The following is a 15263-nucleotide window of genomic DNA, read 5'->3' as shown; positions in this document are numbered from 1 at the left end:
TCAATAGTGTTACCTATGTTGTACAATGTAGAGAATAATATCATATATATAAACATGTTTTTCAGACACAACTACTCGACTGAAAAATATGAAGATGACAACTTGGATAGTGTTCTGTGTCTGTTTCATAATACTGCTCGGTATTGCCCAAGCTACTGTGCCAAGGTACCTACCACCAACATCTATAACAGACAAAACTCTGCTCACAGTAGAGTACTTTCAGAAAGGCTTTAAGATCTATGAAATTGTTGCATTTTTACTGACACGACATGGCATTATAACGTCATTGAGGACAGTAAAGAGGATACTTAAACGCTTAAATTTGAAACGACGTAATATAATATATACACCTTTGGAGATTGTGTCTGATGTTATAAACAGAGAAATACAAACAAGTGGACAATGCATAGGTTACCGTACAATGTGGCGTCGGTTAATGCTGGATTACAACATGTACGTCAAAAGGGACGACGTCATGGAAATAATGAGAGCGCTGGATCCAGTTGGTGTAGAGCTGCGAAAAGCACATCGTCTCCGCCGGCGAGTATACTTTGCCAAAGGACCCAATTTTGTATGGCATATAGACGGTTACGACAAATTAAAGCCATATGGATTTTGTATTCATGGTGCGGTGGATGGGTTTAGTAGGAAAATAATATGGTTAGAGGTTTCGGACTCAAATAATGACCCACGCTTAATTGCAAGATACTTTTTAGATGCATTGAATGAGCATAAAAAAGTCCCTCGAATACTACGTTCTGATGGTGGCACGGAAAACTGCATTGCTTTACTTTTGCAGCAATACTTCCGGCACGATGCTACTGATCCGTTTGCTGGGGTTCGAAGCGTTGTAGTTGGAAAAAGCACATCGAACCAGCGCATTGAGAGGTGGTGGGGTACATTACGACAAAATGGAATACATTGGTGGATTAACTTTTTCAAAGACTTACGCGATACAGGGACGTTTAATGAGCTGGACGCAATACAATGTGAGAACTTAAAATTTTGCTTTATGGATCTCATACAAACCGAGTTAGACCGGATTGCACAGCAATGGAACGTTCATGAGATAAGGGAACAAACCAATTCTTCGGTTATTGGTGGAAAACCTGACACACTGTTCTTTATACCAGGTCTGTTTGAAACTCACGACTTCGGTAATGCAGCGAACTTGAATGACGTAAATGTTTGCAAAGACATGTATTCGCGTCCAAAAAGACACTGTGAGGAATTCAAAGAATTAGCACATCTTTTGAAGCCAGATCTACAGATGCCATTGGACGCTGAGTCAGCACTACGACTGTATACTGAGTTGAACAATTTAATTTCGAGAATTGATTAAACATAAATACCCATTGTACTAATGAATATTGCATGGGCGTACGTTATTGATAAAACTACTTTAAGGGTACTGAATATCAGTTTCGAAAAATGGCGATTAAAAATCAGAAAATTGTTCTAAACAAGAAAAGGTCTTTGAAAGTTCTACCATTTGACTTGCTTATATAGTTGTTTTAAGGCATAAATAAAGCTGTAACGTGTCTCAGAAACTGCTTATGCGGCTTCTTATATGGTAGGTGCACTGTAGTTACATTAACCCTTTACTCCATATATGCATTATACTCCTGTCTACGCCTGCTTTCTGGTCAGGATACATCTTGTTTGCAAATATGGAATATCATAGAAATTAAATCTTCAGATTCGGCTATGACAATAATATTCATTAGTTTATGTGCTACTATAAAGATATATTCAATTATATACTCATGGTAGGTGGAGACTTGCTTGAATATTCATATAATAAAGAGTTCAATCATAGTTGCCTCCATAAAAACGCATGCAGATCACTCACAGTGCGCCGGGAATCGCATTTGTTCAGTCTGTGAATGAATTGGGTCAGTCTTTACTCCTTGAATATTCAAGAAAGACTCCGCCCACCATGACTATATAATTTAATATATCTCTATAATGGTACGTACTTGTTATAGCCAATTGTGATGAATTATTTCTAGGATATTGCATATTTGCAAACAGGATATAACCTGATTAGGCAGCCTCTGTAGGAGCGGCGTGATCTGGGTATACCCTGTTTGCAAATGAATAGAAATAGTACATATGGAGTAAAGGGTTAAGGTTAAAACAACAGTATGTCTAAAGCGAAAGTCTCGTGGTCCTTATCCTATATCACGAAAGAGTTCAACTCCTTTCATGCTAACCGCGGCCACAATAATGTAAAATAAGTATGTAAACAGTTTGGATCGATATCAGACGCCGTGTAATTCGGATTCTGATCAGGATTCAAGCTGCTTGATACTCGGCCAACAGTTCTTTTAAATTGGAAGCGAACTGGACGACGTTGAAGTAGACGAGATTACCAGATGACAAATAAGGGTCAAAGCAATTGTATGTATAGCAAAAGTCTCGTTTGAATTTGATTGGCTGTTTATGTCGTGGGAACGAGATAAAAAAACACTTTCGTTTTCCCCCGAGTTAAAAAAGAAAATCGGGATCGTTTTCCCGAGGTTATTTTTAATTCGAGAAAAGAAAGTTCGTTTTCCAGAGTTATGTTTTTGGTATATCCCCCGCACAGTCCCCACCCACTCATTCTCCCATTCATTCCGTATGCAACTTGCATACGGAATGAACGGAATAATGAGTGGGTGGGGACTGTGCGGGGGATATTCCGGTATATTGCCGGTATATCGTCAACCCCCCCTCGGGATGTCATTAAGTCCATTTCGTTTTCCCGAGGTTAATCTTTTAAAATATATTGCACATGTCACCTCAGTGCCACCGTAAAATCTAGATCACTAGGTCATTTAAAAAATTTAAAAAATGCTTATGAACACTCTAGCGGTTGTAAATATGACCCGATCTTCAACACACAGCATTTAAATCACACTCTTAAACTTCCAATACTACATTTACTTGGTACTTTATACACAAGTGAGTTATGAGTTGTGAGTTATGAGTTGTGACTTGTGAGTTACAACTTAAGATTTTATTCTTAAATGAACTAGAAATATCACTAAATTTGATTAATACCCCCCACAGCATCCTTAAGTAGATAAGGGCAAGGTTTAACAATAAACATAACAAATATAGAAAGGACAATAACTCCGTAATTAAGCAAATTAGAGTTATGGTTCTCAAGTACTGCACTTCCTCTCATCAAGGTCTATCTTCAGACGAAATTTCATCAAACTAGCAGCTTAAGTATAAGAGTTATGCTCCGGACAAAATCAAAAGACCAAAAACAACAAAGGGGAATAACTCCTTTAAAAGAGCAAGCATAGTGATGGGCTTGTGCACTGCACTACCCCCTCATCAAGGTCTATCTACATATGAAGTTTGATCAACATAGCTACAGTAGTATTAAAGTTATGCTCCGGACAAACTTTTGTAGACCGACCGCCAGACCGACCGACCGACCGAAAGGGTGACTCCTATATACCCCCCCCCCCCCAAATTTCTATTGTGAGGGTATAAAAACTTTATTATGCCCCCTTCTGAAAAAAGTGGGGTATATTGCTTTGCACATGTCGGTCGGTCTGTCGGTCGGTCTGACCCCTATTTTTATTGGGTCAATAAGTCAAAGGTCAAGGTCATCAAGGTCATTTAATACTGTAATTCTGACCAAATGGTTTCCGATCAATAACTCGTCCATTCTTTCATCTCCAGTCATCATATTTGCTAGGGAGGTTCGTGGTAATGAGTAGAATACCCTTATTATATTTTGTAACAACTTTGTAAATAAACAAATTTGGTCAAGTTCAAACATTTCAAGAGAAAATTGGTTGTTTACAAAGTCGTTTTGTGCGATTCTAGGTTATATCAGTTTCTTTTACAAAATCTAACTCTCGTTGACTCTAGATAGTGTATCTGTCTTATATTATCTAGTGAGTTTTTTATTGATACCACTGGGGTGAGGTAGATGTCCTGCAACTGCCGGAAGCTATTGTTTTAGCTTGTCCGGTAGTAATTAGTCGTAATTGGAGGCTAACATTATGCAGATACCTTCCATTCAACATTGTCAGGTTGCAGAAACACTGTTTTGGATATTTACTATCGATATCGTAGAACTAGGCTGACAAATTAGAATAGACAGTTTAGGCCAGGGAATATAATTTTCGAATTATGACATAGCCCTTAAACCTACAGTCCTTATATTTGGTAGGGAGGTTCGGGATGATGAGTAGATGACTCCTATTTCTTTTGAGGTCAGTAGGTCAAAGGTGAAGGTCATTCAGTACTGTGATTTGATGGCAAGGCTTTTCATGTTTTATAGGTATATATTGCTTGTGACATGATATATGCAAACATACCAACTTTTTTGACCTGTGACCTTGACATTTGACCTACTTTTTATAAGTTTAATCTTGGCCATCTTTGACATACATTAGAAAAGAAATATCTGCTTTGAGGGGGGGCATTTGTGTTTCACAAACTCTTGTTTAACTAATGTAACTCAATTGTTTCAAATTGCTACAATGAATTGTTTCAAATTGCTACAATGAATTTCACAAATTAATGGCATTTTGTACAAATGAACCCTTTCCACAACAGGCTTTATTTTAGATCATTTCATCATTGTCTCTACTTTTACAATTTTTAAGTTAAAACTTAAGTAATGATTTGAATTCAAGCATAGGCTCCATATAGTCAAATGCTTCATTTTCGAAAATCTGATATTTCAGAGGCGTCCAGAGGCGCTGGTGTTGAGGAAAGGATCAAATATACAAAACAATATACATGTAAGCCAAAGAGTTTGAGTATTGCTAATGCAGACTTTGACAACATCTACAATAATGCCGATGACTTTGACTGCAGAACAACTTTTAAAAGCTCTCATGGAATAGTCTCAATAGTGTTCAAATGATTTCCAAAAGTAGGTATTTATACAGGTTGTCTCTAAGGTATGTATGGATATAACTCGTAATAACTTTTATGAACTTTTAATGGTCCTTTTTATTTATCTGCAACAAACTAATGAACAAGTCTACTGTTGTATTTTGTATACATGTATTTTAACGATTTCTATGTATACATGTATTTTAACGATTTTAACGGTAACATTTCAAACACTGTATACCTGAATCAAAGGGCTCCTATAAGAGCCAACTGGTCTTGTTTTACACTGTGTGCAAATGTAACAAGTGCACTTTAAATCAGATCTATAATGTTAAAAGATATAACTTTGTGTAAACGGATTGTGTGAAACCTCATTTTAACAAATACCTGCCGTCATGAGAAAATGGACCCTTTTGTCTTTCTACTGAATAACATAAAGGTCACTTGTCTCAAACGTTAATTATCTTTAACACAAAACACAAAGATCTATATAAATCCTTACCAGTATTATGCGATATATGAGGTGTGTTAGGGAAAATAACCTCCAATATAATAGCCAAATGAGGCTACATGTACATTACTAATTGCACAGGGCATTCTAAACAATCGTCAATCTGATAAAGAGGGCCATGATGGTCCTGAGCTGCTCATCACATTTCTTTAAAGTTCATGTTTTAGCGCAACTACAAAGTCTAATGCTGTCGGTCTGTCCTCAATCTGGTATGATAAGCCCTTCTGAATAACAGCCTTCAGCTGCACTGAAAGGGTATGCTCCCTGTCTAAATTACTTAAGCCATGTGGCATATCCTTTCTTTGCATTGCCCGGATTATAACCTGGACAGAGTCGTCATTTTCATCATCCTCACTGGTCAAGTCCCATATGGTTTTGGCAGTAAAGAGCTCAACTAATGAACAACAGAGGCTCCAAACATCTGCTTGTGTTCTGCCTCTCCTAGCTTGCAGAAGAATCCCTGGAGCTTGATAAGCTAGAGTTCCTGGCTGTGTCTCTCTGCGATCTGCAACTGTTTTGGTCATGGTATTCATTACCTTCACCTTAGACAATCCCATGTCACAAAGTTTTGCCGTTTCCAAATTTCTCGTCAGCAAAATGTTTTCAGGCTTAATGTCTCTGTGAATAACTATTGGATTATGATTATGTAAATATGCTACACCCTGACATACTTGCAATGCCACTGCATGTTTTTGAGGCACAGTAAATTCGTACTCATTGTCAGCAAAAAGCACATCATCCAAATTTGGACCTGCAATGAACTCTGTGAGAAGATAGAGACAGTCAGTATTGATTGAGTAACCCATCAGTAGAACAATGTTTGGATGCCTAAGATGACTGTTTGTGACAACTTCTTGCAACACTGACTGTTTCACAACTTTCATGCGTTTTATCTTAACTTTCTTCACTGCAATATCTGTTCCCAAATATTCACCTTTGTAAACCTCACCAAAACCACCCTCCCCTATTTTTTCCAATAATTTGAAGTCTCCAAACCTTACATTTAAGTTGTCAGTATTAGCATCCAACTGTGTAAACCCTTTTTTAACTGGTGGTTGCTCTGCAACTAAATTATCAGAAGAACCCATACTCTTTCTTGAGTTTTTTCCAGTAAGCTTAGCTTTAATATCATTTTCATTTTCATCCTTGTCCAGTCTGGTTTCCACAGAATCCACAAATCCTGTTGAAATATCTAAGAATTCAGTTGTAACATCACCCAAAAAACTTGTTTCTGTAACTGTTGAAATAGCATTTGAACATGTACACTCATTTTCGATCAAAATACTTGTTTCGGTAACTGTTGGTGCTTTGTTTACTGCTGCACCATATTTTTCACAGAAATAACCTGTTGAAACGGTGTTTGCATCTGAACCATATTTTTCAAAGATTACACTTGTTGCAGGAATTGTCTGAACAGTCTTTGAACATTTGCCATCTTTTTCACAGATTACATCTACTTTAGGAATTGTCGAAATAGTATTTGTTCCTGTACCATTGTTTACACACATTGCACTTGTTTCAGGAATTGTTTCAGGAATTGTTGGAATAGCAGTTGCCCCTGTGCCATCTTTTTCATGGATTACACTTGTTTCAGGAAATGTAAGAACAGCGTTTGCACCTGTGGCATCTCTTTCATGGATTACACTTGTTTCAAGAAATGTTGAAACAGCGTTTGCACCTATGCCGTCTTTTTCACAGAATACACTTGTTTCACAAGCTGCTGATACAGCATTTGCACATGTGCCATCTTTGTCACAGATAAAAGTTGTTGTTGTTAAACTGTGTGTACCTTTACCATCATTTTCACCCAAATCACTTGTTTCAATAAACGTTTGTGTAACCATGTCTAGGCTAGAATCTGTAGCTGCTGTATTAGAAACGCAATCTTTCAAATCAGCAGTTATGCCAAAGTGTGTGGTGTTCAGATTTTCAGTAACCTCGCTGTCGATTCGCATATCCATGTCATATCTATCTGTAGTTGCGGGCAAAGCTATTTCAACACTCTCTTCAAAGGTGTACAACGTTTCGCCTACTTGGCATTTTACATTATAGACACCAGTGTCATTTGTATGTATCAACATGAGATTAATCCCTGCTGCATATATGCTTTGATCCTTATACCATGTGTAATTAACGTTTTCAGAACAGTTTGTTACTACGCCTAAAACAACTTTGCCTTCATTCATTCCACATATCTCATTAGGTCCATGAAATATATATGCACTGTCTTGTCCAGCGACGTCTTGTGGAAAACTGAGGCCAGACGAAGTTCGCTCCATGTAAACCTTATCATTTACAGCCAGATACGTTACATTATAACCATCTTCAAGAGGGTCGTAATCGTCTATGTCATCAGGAATACCTGATAATTCCCTGCATTGTTTTGTGCTATGACATGTGATAATTGAGGTGTCTCCTGAATATTCTGATGTTTCATTCTTAGTATACTGTACATGCAGTCCTTGTATTGTCTTCCTGTTGGCAAGATAACTCGTTTCACTTGTTTCTTCCAGTGGCGTTATTTTATCATAGGTAATGCTTTTCGTCGAAAGATAAACATGGAATTGAGACGAGTACCTTCCTGTTGACTTCAAAAATTCTTGAAATGTACACGGTTGTTCATCTATATTGCAGAAGCGTTCAATTTTCTCACCGCTGTAATTAGTTAAATTCACTTCCATATCATTTAAATTTCCAAAAGAATTTCTTCCATTCGGAAAAAATAAACGTTTGCCGACTTCAATTATTGATTCCACTGACTGAGGCTCCGTTATATTATATTCCATCTTCCGAATGCCCCCACCTCGTCTTGATGTAATTTGTCTAAAGTCACCTTGACAGTAATGGCGCCATCCGATATGTAGCTTGTACATAGTATGACGGCCGCTAGGTTTCTGTTTTCTCTTTTCCTGTCCTGCAGCATCCTAAATGAAATAAGTAGAACATGTAGTCCTAAATGAAAAAGTAGTAGTAGTAGTAGTAGTAGTAGTAGTAGTAGTAGTAGTAGTAGTAGTAGTAGTAGTAGAAGTAGTAGAAGCAGTAGCAGTTGTAGTATGAGTAGTAGTAGTAGTTGTTGTTGTGTTGTTGTTGTAGTAGTAGTAGTAGTAGTAGTACTAGAAGTAATAGCGCTAGTAGGGCTAGTAACGGTAGACGGTGGAAGTAGTAGTAGTAGTAGTAATGGAAGTAGTAGTAGTAGTAGTAGTAGTAGTAGCAGCAACAGCAGCAGTAGCAACAGTAGTAGTAGTACATGTAGTAGTAGTTAGCAGCAGCAATAGTAGTAGTAGTAGTAGTAGTATAATTGTAGTAGTAGTAGTAGTAGTAGTAGTAGTAGTAGTAGTAGTAGTAGTGGTATAAGTAGTACTAGAAGTGAAGTTGTAGTAGTACTAGTAGTAGAAGTAGTAGTAGTAGCAGAAGCAGTATTATTAGAAGTAGTAGAAGTAGTTGTAGTAGTAGTAGTATCAGCTGTAGTAGTAGTAGTAGTAGTAGTAGTAGTAGTAGTAGTAGTAGAAGTAGTAGTAGGAGTAAAGGTTATAGTAGTAGTAGAAGTAGAAGCCGCCGCAGTAGTAGTAGTAGTAGTAGAAGCAGTCGTAGTACAAATAGTAGTAGTTGTAGTATTAGCGGTAGTAGTAGTACTAGTAGTAATAGAAGAAGTATTAGAAGTAGAAGCCGCAGCAGTAGTAGTAGAAGTAGTTGAAGCAGTAGTAGTAAAAGTAGTATAAGCAGTAGTAGTATTGGTAGTAGTAGTTCTAGTAGTAGTAGAAGTAGTAGATGTAGTAGCAGTAGCAGAGCGATAGCAGCATCAATAACAGTAGTAGTAGTATTAGCAGTTGTAGTGAAAAATCCTAAGAAATGGCATATTATATATGTGTTATAATAACTTCTATTATAGATCAATTGTATGCAAAGTTCTACAAAACAGAAATTAACAAGATTGCAGTCTGAAGGACAACTATATTCCCCACCGCCATGTATAAAGTTATATGAAATTCCATCCAGTAGTTTTCAAGTTATGCTCCGGACAAGAAAAAGTAACAAAGGAAAATAACTCAGTAATTAAGCAAATAAGTTATGGTTCTTGTACACTTCACTTCCTCTCATGAGCTCTACCATTGTATGAAGTTATATCAAATTCCATCCAGTGGTTTTCAAGTTATGAAATATGTTATATATATTTGCACCGCTTACAATCTTCTGTTTAGATAAGGAGATAGTGCATGTTTCTACCTGACTTTGCCAACGAACGACATTCATTAAAAGTTGCAGTGTTAACAATTGCTTTTTCATCAAAAAATGGAGCTAATAAAGTGGTTTCCAATAAAGAATACCTTGTTATTGTAAGTCGTTCCCCTGCCAGTACCAAGACAAATCTATTTTTAGACATATTTACCATTTTTTCCTTTTCTTTTGGCTCACTGACTTTTTTAGTAGCAGGCACCAGAGCTTTCTTCTTCAGCTTTTTACTACGAGTACGAATATTTTCAATTACTGCTTTAATCCGCTCTCCTCTTTCCTGCAAAGTATGAAGTGTATTAGCTGTACATCTGACATTCAACAAGAATCTGAATTCTGAAAGAAACGACCAGTTACATGTATATATAAATTATTATTTTATTACACAACACGCTCCTTTCGGTTTCTTCGGAAATATAAAAAAAGAGTAAACTATTCGAACTATTAAAGGCATATGCTACAGACCAGCCACGGTTTTCCTAAAACAACATAGGTAAACGTTGTGCACCGCATCATAATGCTTTAACCTGACGAGGAAGGTAATAACGAGAACGGTTAGTCCGAGGTTTATTTGTCGTAAAGCTTAAAAAAGAATGAAATGCACATTTACCAGAAAGCCCGATAACCTATTAAATATATACTATAAGGGCGCATAATCCCCAATGCCCGAAGCTCAATATGCTGTAATAATCCAATTAAAATGGTGTTTAAGCATATCAAATGACTAAATAAGTCAAGTACATAGAGGTATTTATCTATTGATAGTATCAATAGTTTCATAGATCTATAAACAGGACTTAAGGAACCAAATTATACTCAGTTCACATGAAAAAGCATAGTACACTAGTACACCACTGTAATCCACCTAAATAAAAGGGTACTAACAACATCTAGGACGGAACAGCAAAATATGAATCGCGAACGAAAGGTCGAGGATACGAATATTGCATTCTGGTTACGAAACTGACGAGGACGAAACTATTTCCTTACAAGTAGCAGACTTATAACAAGTACTGAAAATTTAAGTGTAGACTCTTGAAGAAGCATATAAATTTACATCATATTCATATATAAGGGACTACAAAACATAGAAATTCTCACATCTATGGCCTTTTGAAAGCGAACAATCGGAAATTTACCTTCACAAAGAGCGAAAGACCTCGGACAAAAGATTAAACCGCCCCAATACTATTTCGAAACAATGCTAAACTGTTCCCCCTTTAGCTTTATTTCATTCCTCATCAACTTGATTAAGTGTGCATTGTCACACCCTATAGAGCTCCCATCGAAACGAGTTACACGGGATCTCGATGAACTTCAACGAATAGTGCTGTCTTTAAAAGGGAGCTCTATTCGTTAAAAACATTTGAAAGCCCACATACAGCTTATTTGATAGTTGTCACATATGGCTGGGACGTACATAATTTAGCAAGGACGTGTTTATACAGCATTAAGTGTGAAATAATGGCCGGAACCGTTGACAGTGTTCGTGTTATTATCATATATTTTTTGGATCAAAGGGCTTAGGGGACCAAACGCGGCCTTAGGAACCCAGTCCAAAAACAATTGAGTGCGCTATAATTAAATCTATCTAGTTCCTTATGTAGAGCTTTCTTTACAGGCGCTTCAGGTGAACATTTTTACCAGTTATTGAGCAGAACCCGATTTCAAAATCAGCTCACGATGACCTTTGACTCAGTGACCCATTTTCAATTAGGACCAAGTGTCATTGAAATCAATACATTATTTCCAGTGAATATACGACGATTTCAAAGGTAGGTCAATGTGACCTTGACCATTGACCTAGCAACGCTATTCTAGCAACTAATATGGTACTGTATGATGGTGGTCACGCTTCATTGAATTATACTCAGTAGTTTCTTGCGACTTGCGGGTTGCGATACCAATAATTTGTTAAAGAAAGGACTGAAGGACGGACGGACGGACGGACGGATGAACCACGGATGAAATGCGATAGTTTAAATTACAAATTTGAAACTGCAAACGGCAACAAACAATGCTGATCTAAGTGGGTTTAAAACCCGATCCAATATTTAGGCTTTTCATTTATAGATATGTCAGATTGAGCTTACACATGTAGCAAAGATTCCCTGTTCCTGAAATGAATATGTTACAGAAAGGCCTACATTGTGCACTTTGTGACAGAAGAAAAACACGGGGAGCTCTATTCGAGGGAAGCTCTATATGGAGTGACAGTGCATACAAGTCAAAGTATTCAGTGAACTTTGAATTCTGCCCAAATAGCGTTGTGGAAAAGGATCCCAAGTGTTCCTTTCTAGTACATTAGAAATAAAAACCAAACACCATTTGTGCCGGTGTTTTGCATGAACGGTGCCATGCAAACAAAGTGTTTTCGACTCTTCTTTCCGAATTAATTGCAAATTAATAACACACTGTTCGCGGACGTGTGTATATATGTTTTGTTTTCAATTATTTCGCAAATAATACAAGAAAAAACTAAGACAAATGAACTTACTTCTTCTGAATATTCCTTGTCCGCCATCATGAGATGAGGCATGCATCTCAAACGTAATAAGTCAAAAGTCATAAGTCATAAGTCGAAAGTCAAAAGTCAAAAGTCAAAGTACCCGTAAGTCGAAACTCAAAAGTGGCCCTCCAAGGCTTCGTATGATAAACCTCAGCTGATATCCTCACTTTAGGATGGTACGTCCTTCTTTTTTCACAAAAGCTTGATCACTGAAATACAGCGAAACCTTCTGCAATCTTGTGAACAGGCATGTTAAAAATTCCTGGACACCAGGCCATGCTGACATTCAAGGAAATGAGGAAATGAGTTAGCTGATATGCTGGCCAAAAAAAGCTGCAAAAGAGTTGCTGGATGAGGATCTTATGACAGCAGTTTCCCAAGGTGACATCAAATCAGCAGCAAGAAATGCGCTTCATATCAAATGGGCAAGAAGATACATGTGACATTTCAGAAAAGGCATGAAGACAACATTCCAACCGCACCTCTGCATCCTCGGCACCCCAAATGTATCATAACCTATACCATGCTTGGTTACTGGGGTTACGAGGATGCACCTCTGTTAAACAGAAGAAAATTTCATTCAACTTCCTTCCAAACCAACGCATTCTCTCTACAGCTTCAGAGTGGGCACTGCAAATTGAATGATCACCTACACAATTTGAGTCAACGAAATCCGCTGGTGTTTATATATCGTACACTTATAATGTTGTTAAGGCGACCGCAAGCCGGTTGAACTAGTAATGTATGCAGGAAAAGTTACAAGAAACACTGCGTTGATTGATAATGGCCGGGCATTTATTCAAAATGCCAAAAAATAAATTCAAAGTCAACAAGAATAGGTTGACAAGTGTTACGCTATGTTTCCCGTAATACAATATCTGGGTGGGTAAACCACCAAAAGGCAAAGCCGCCGCCACCAGGTGTATTTGTGGTGAACCTGAAACCATTTCTAATTACCTGATTGACTGCAATCTCTTTTGTGCTGAAAGGGAAAAAATGTTATCTAACCTCTACAACATAACTGGAATACAGCACCAAGAGGTCACAGAACACCTTCTCCTCACTTCTGGACAAGATGATCTATGGGAAGAGCATAGACAAATTATTGCTGAAGAATCAAATGCCTTCGTCGAAAATACAGAACGGTTTTCAAGTTAAATAGTAGATGAACTCCGCAATGTGACGTCACTAAAACAGATGTTACTGTGATACTTTATTTTTTTACATAAACTGGTGAACGAGTTCTACCGAAAGTTATTGTGGCTGATTGAGGCGGGGCCAAAGACGATGACGAAGACAATTTAACGCATTTCTTTTTGAATTGACACTGTCTAATTAACTCGAGTTGTCCTATGTACAAGTTATGAAATCAACAACAAAATTGACTTGAGATTCCATAAATAAAACGCCGTCTCAACATTTGCAAATTCAATTAACATGTGGTATTCGGATTTAAGATAATTTGGATAAACGATCGATTTCCATAGAATACTTTTTGTGTATGTTGTACAGAATGTAGTTTATACATGCATCAATACTGTCTAGAAAGTGATCGTTTTTATGTGTTTGTATTCTTAAAGCTGCAAACTTTTGATGCCAAGCAATAGTATATGAATTCGGGCTTGTTCATCCAAAAGTCTAATTTCGATGACTGTCTCACATATTTACTTTTTTTTACAACTTTTTATATATTTTTTTGTCTTGGAAAGAGCAAATGTTTGCGTAAATATCTGCAAACCAATGATATTGATATAAGATTGCTGACAAAAAATCAGTGCGTAGATGATGATATTTCCGTTCGAAAATTAAAGTTTTATGGCCTAAACCGTTACTAACGGTATAAGAAAAATGAATAAAACATCAATTTTTGAACTTAAATATAAAATCTGCGATCCAATTTCTGTCAGCAGTCTTATTCAACTGGTTTCAATGGATATTCGCAAAAATCGACAGGGATTTCCGAGAAAGGAATACCGTCTCCAAGAAAGAATATTTTTTAGCATGTCTGGTTTTGAATCTTTCAAAATGCATCTTGGATTCTGGGTACTCAATTAGTTGAGCTTAACGTTTGAATTGTTAAAAACTTACTGCAATATGTCTAAAAGATTATATATTTCATGAATTTTGTCCATGAGTTTTTTGGCATTTTTATCATATTTATGACTACTTAAAAGGTTGTCTATGTCTGGAATGAGTGTTTACAGGCAATTTTTATACTCTACGCTGATTCCTCAATGCCAACGCTAAAATTACCAAATGACGTCGCCTGTGCATATTAAAATTGCACTGTTAGTCCGTCTGTCCGTCCGTCAGGCTCAATAACTCGTGTCCGGTCTGTAACGTTCTCTTGTATGGACAGATTTTTAAAAAAAAAACATGTGTTTGACATAACAAGATGACGTGTCGCGTGCAAGACCCAATGTCCCTACCTCTTAGGCCAAGGTCACAGTGTTTATTCACAATGGAATGCTGCATATAAGGACATAGAGTATAGGTTGTCGTGTCCGGGCTGTAACTTTCCCCTGTATGGACAGATTTTAAAATAACTTGCCACATGTGTTTGACATACCAAGACGAGGTGTCGCGTGCAAGACCCGTGTCCCATCCTCTAGGTCAAAGTCAAACTTAGGTGTTTATTCACAATGGAATGCAGCATATAAGGACATAGAGTATAGGTTGTCATGTCCGGGCTGTAACTTTCTCTTGTATGGACATATTTTAAAATACTTGCCACATTTGTCGACATACCAAGAAGACATGTCGCATGTAAGACCCGTGTCCCTCCCTTAAGGGTCAAGGTCACACTTAGGTCTTTATTCACAATGGAATGCTTCATATAAGGACATAGAGTATAGGTTGATGTGTCCGGGCTGTAACTTTCTTTTGTGTGGACATATTTTAAAATAACTTGCCACATGTGTTTGACATACCAAGACGACGTGTCGCGTGCAAGACCAGTGTCCCTACCTCTAAGGTCAAGGTCACGTTAGTGTTATTAACAATAGAATGCTGCATATTAGGACATAGAGTATAGGTTGTCATGTCAGGGCTGTAACTTTCTCTTGAATGGACAGATTTTAAAATGACTGGCCACATTTGTCGACATACCAAGACGACGTGTCGCGTGGAGGATCCGTGTCCCTATCTCTAAGTTCAAGGTCA

At 37.4% G+C, this 15263-nt stretch overlaps 1 protein-coding gene across 1 annotated transcript; it reads right to left on the bottom strand.

Moving 5' to 3' along the window:
- Positions 1-5511: 5511 nt before the first annotated feature.
- LOC128221575 (uncharacterized) lies at positions 5512-9862 on the bottom strand. The gene is made up of 2 exons (XM_052930180.1): positions 9750-9862; positions 5512-8286 (listed from the first exon to the last, which is right to left on the bottom strand). Exons 1-2 carry the CDS (start codon positions 9750-9752, stop codon positions 5512-5514), a joined length of 2778 nt encoding a protein of 925 aa, XP_052786140.1. The 5' UTR covers positions 9753-9862.
- Between the last annotated feature and the right edge of the window lie 5401 nt (positions 9863-15263).

This window comes from Mya arenaria, chromosome 16, assembly GCF_026914265.1.
Source record: "Mya arenaria isolate MELC-2E11 chromosome 16, ASM2691426v1".
Classification (NCBI taxonomy): domain Eukaryota; kingdom Metazoa; phylum Mollusca; class Bivalvia; order Myida; family Myidae; genus Mya; species Mya arenaria.
Note: the sequence above shows the minus strand (reverse complement) of the source record. Positions and strands in the feature narration are given on the sequence as shown.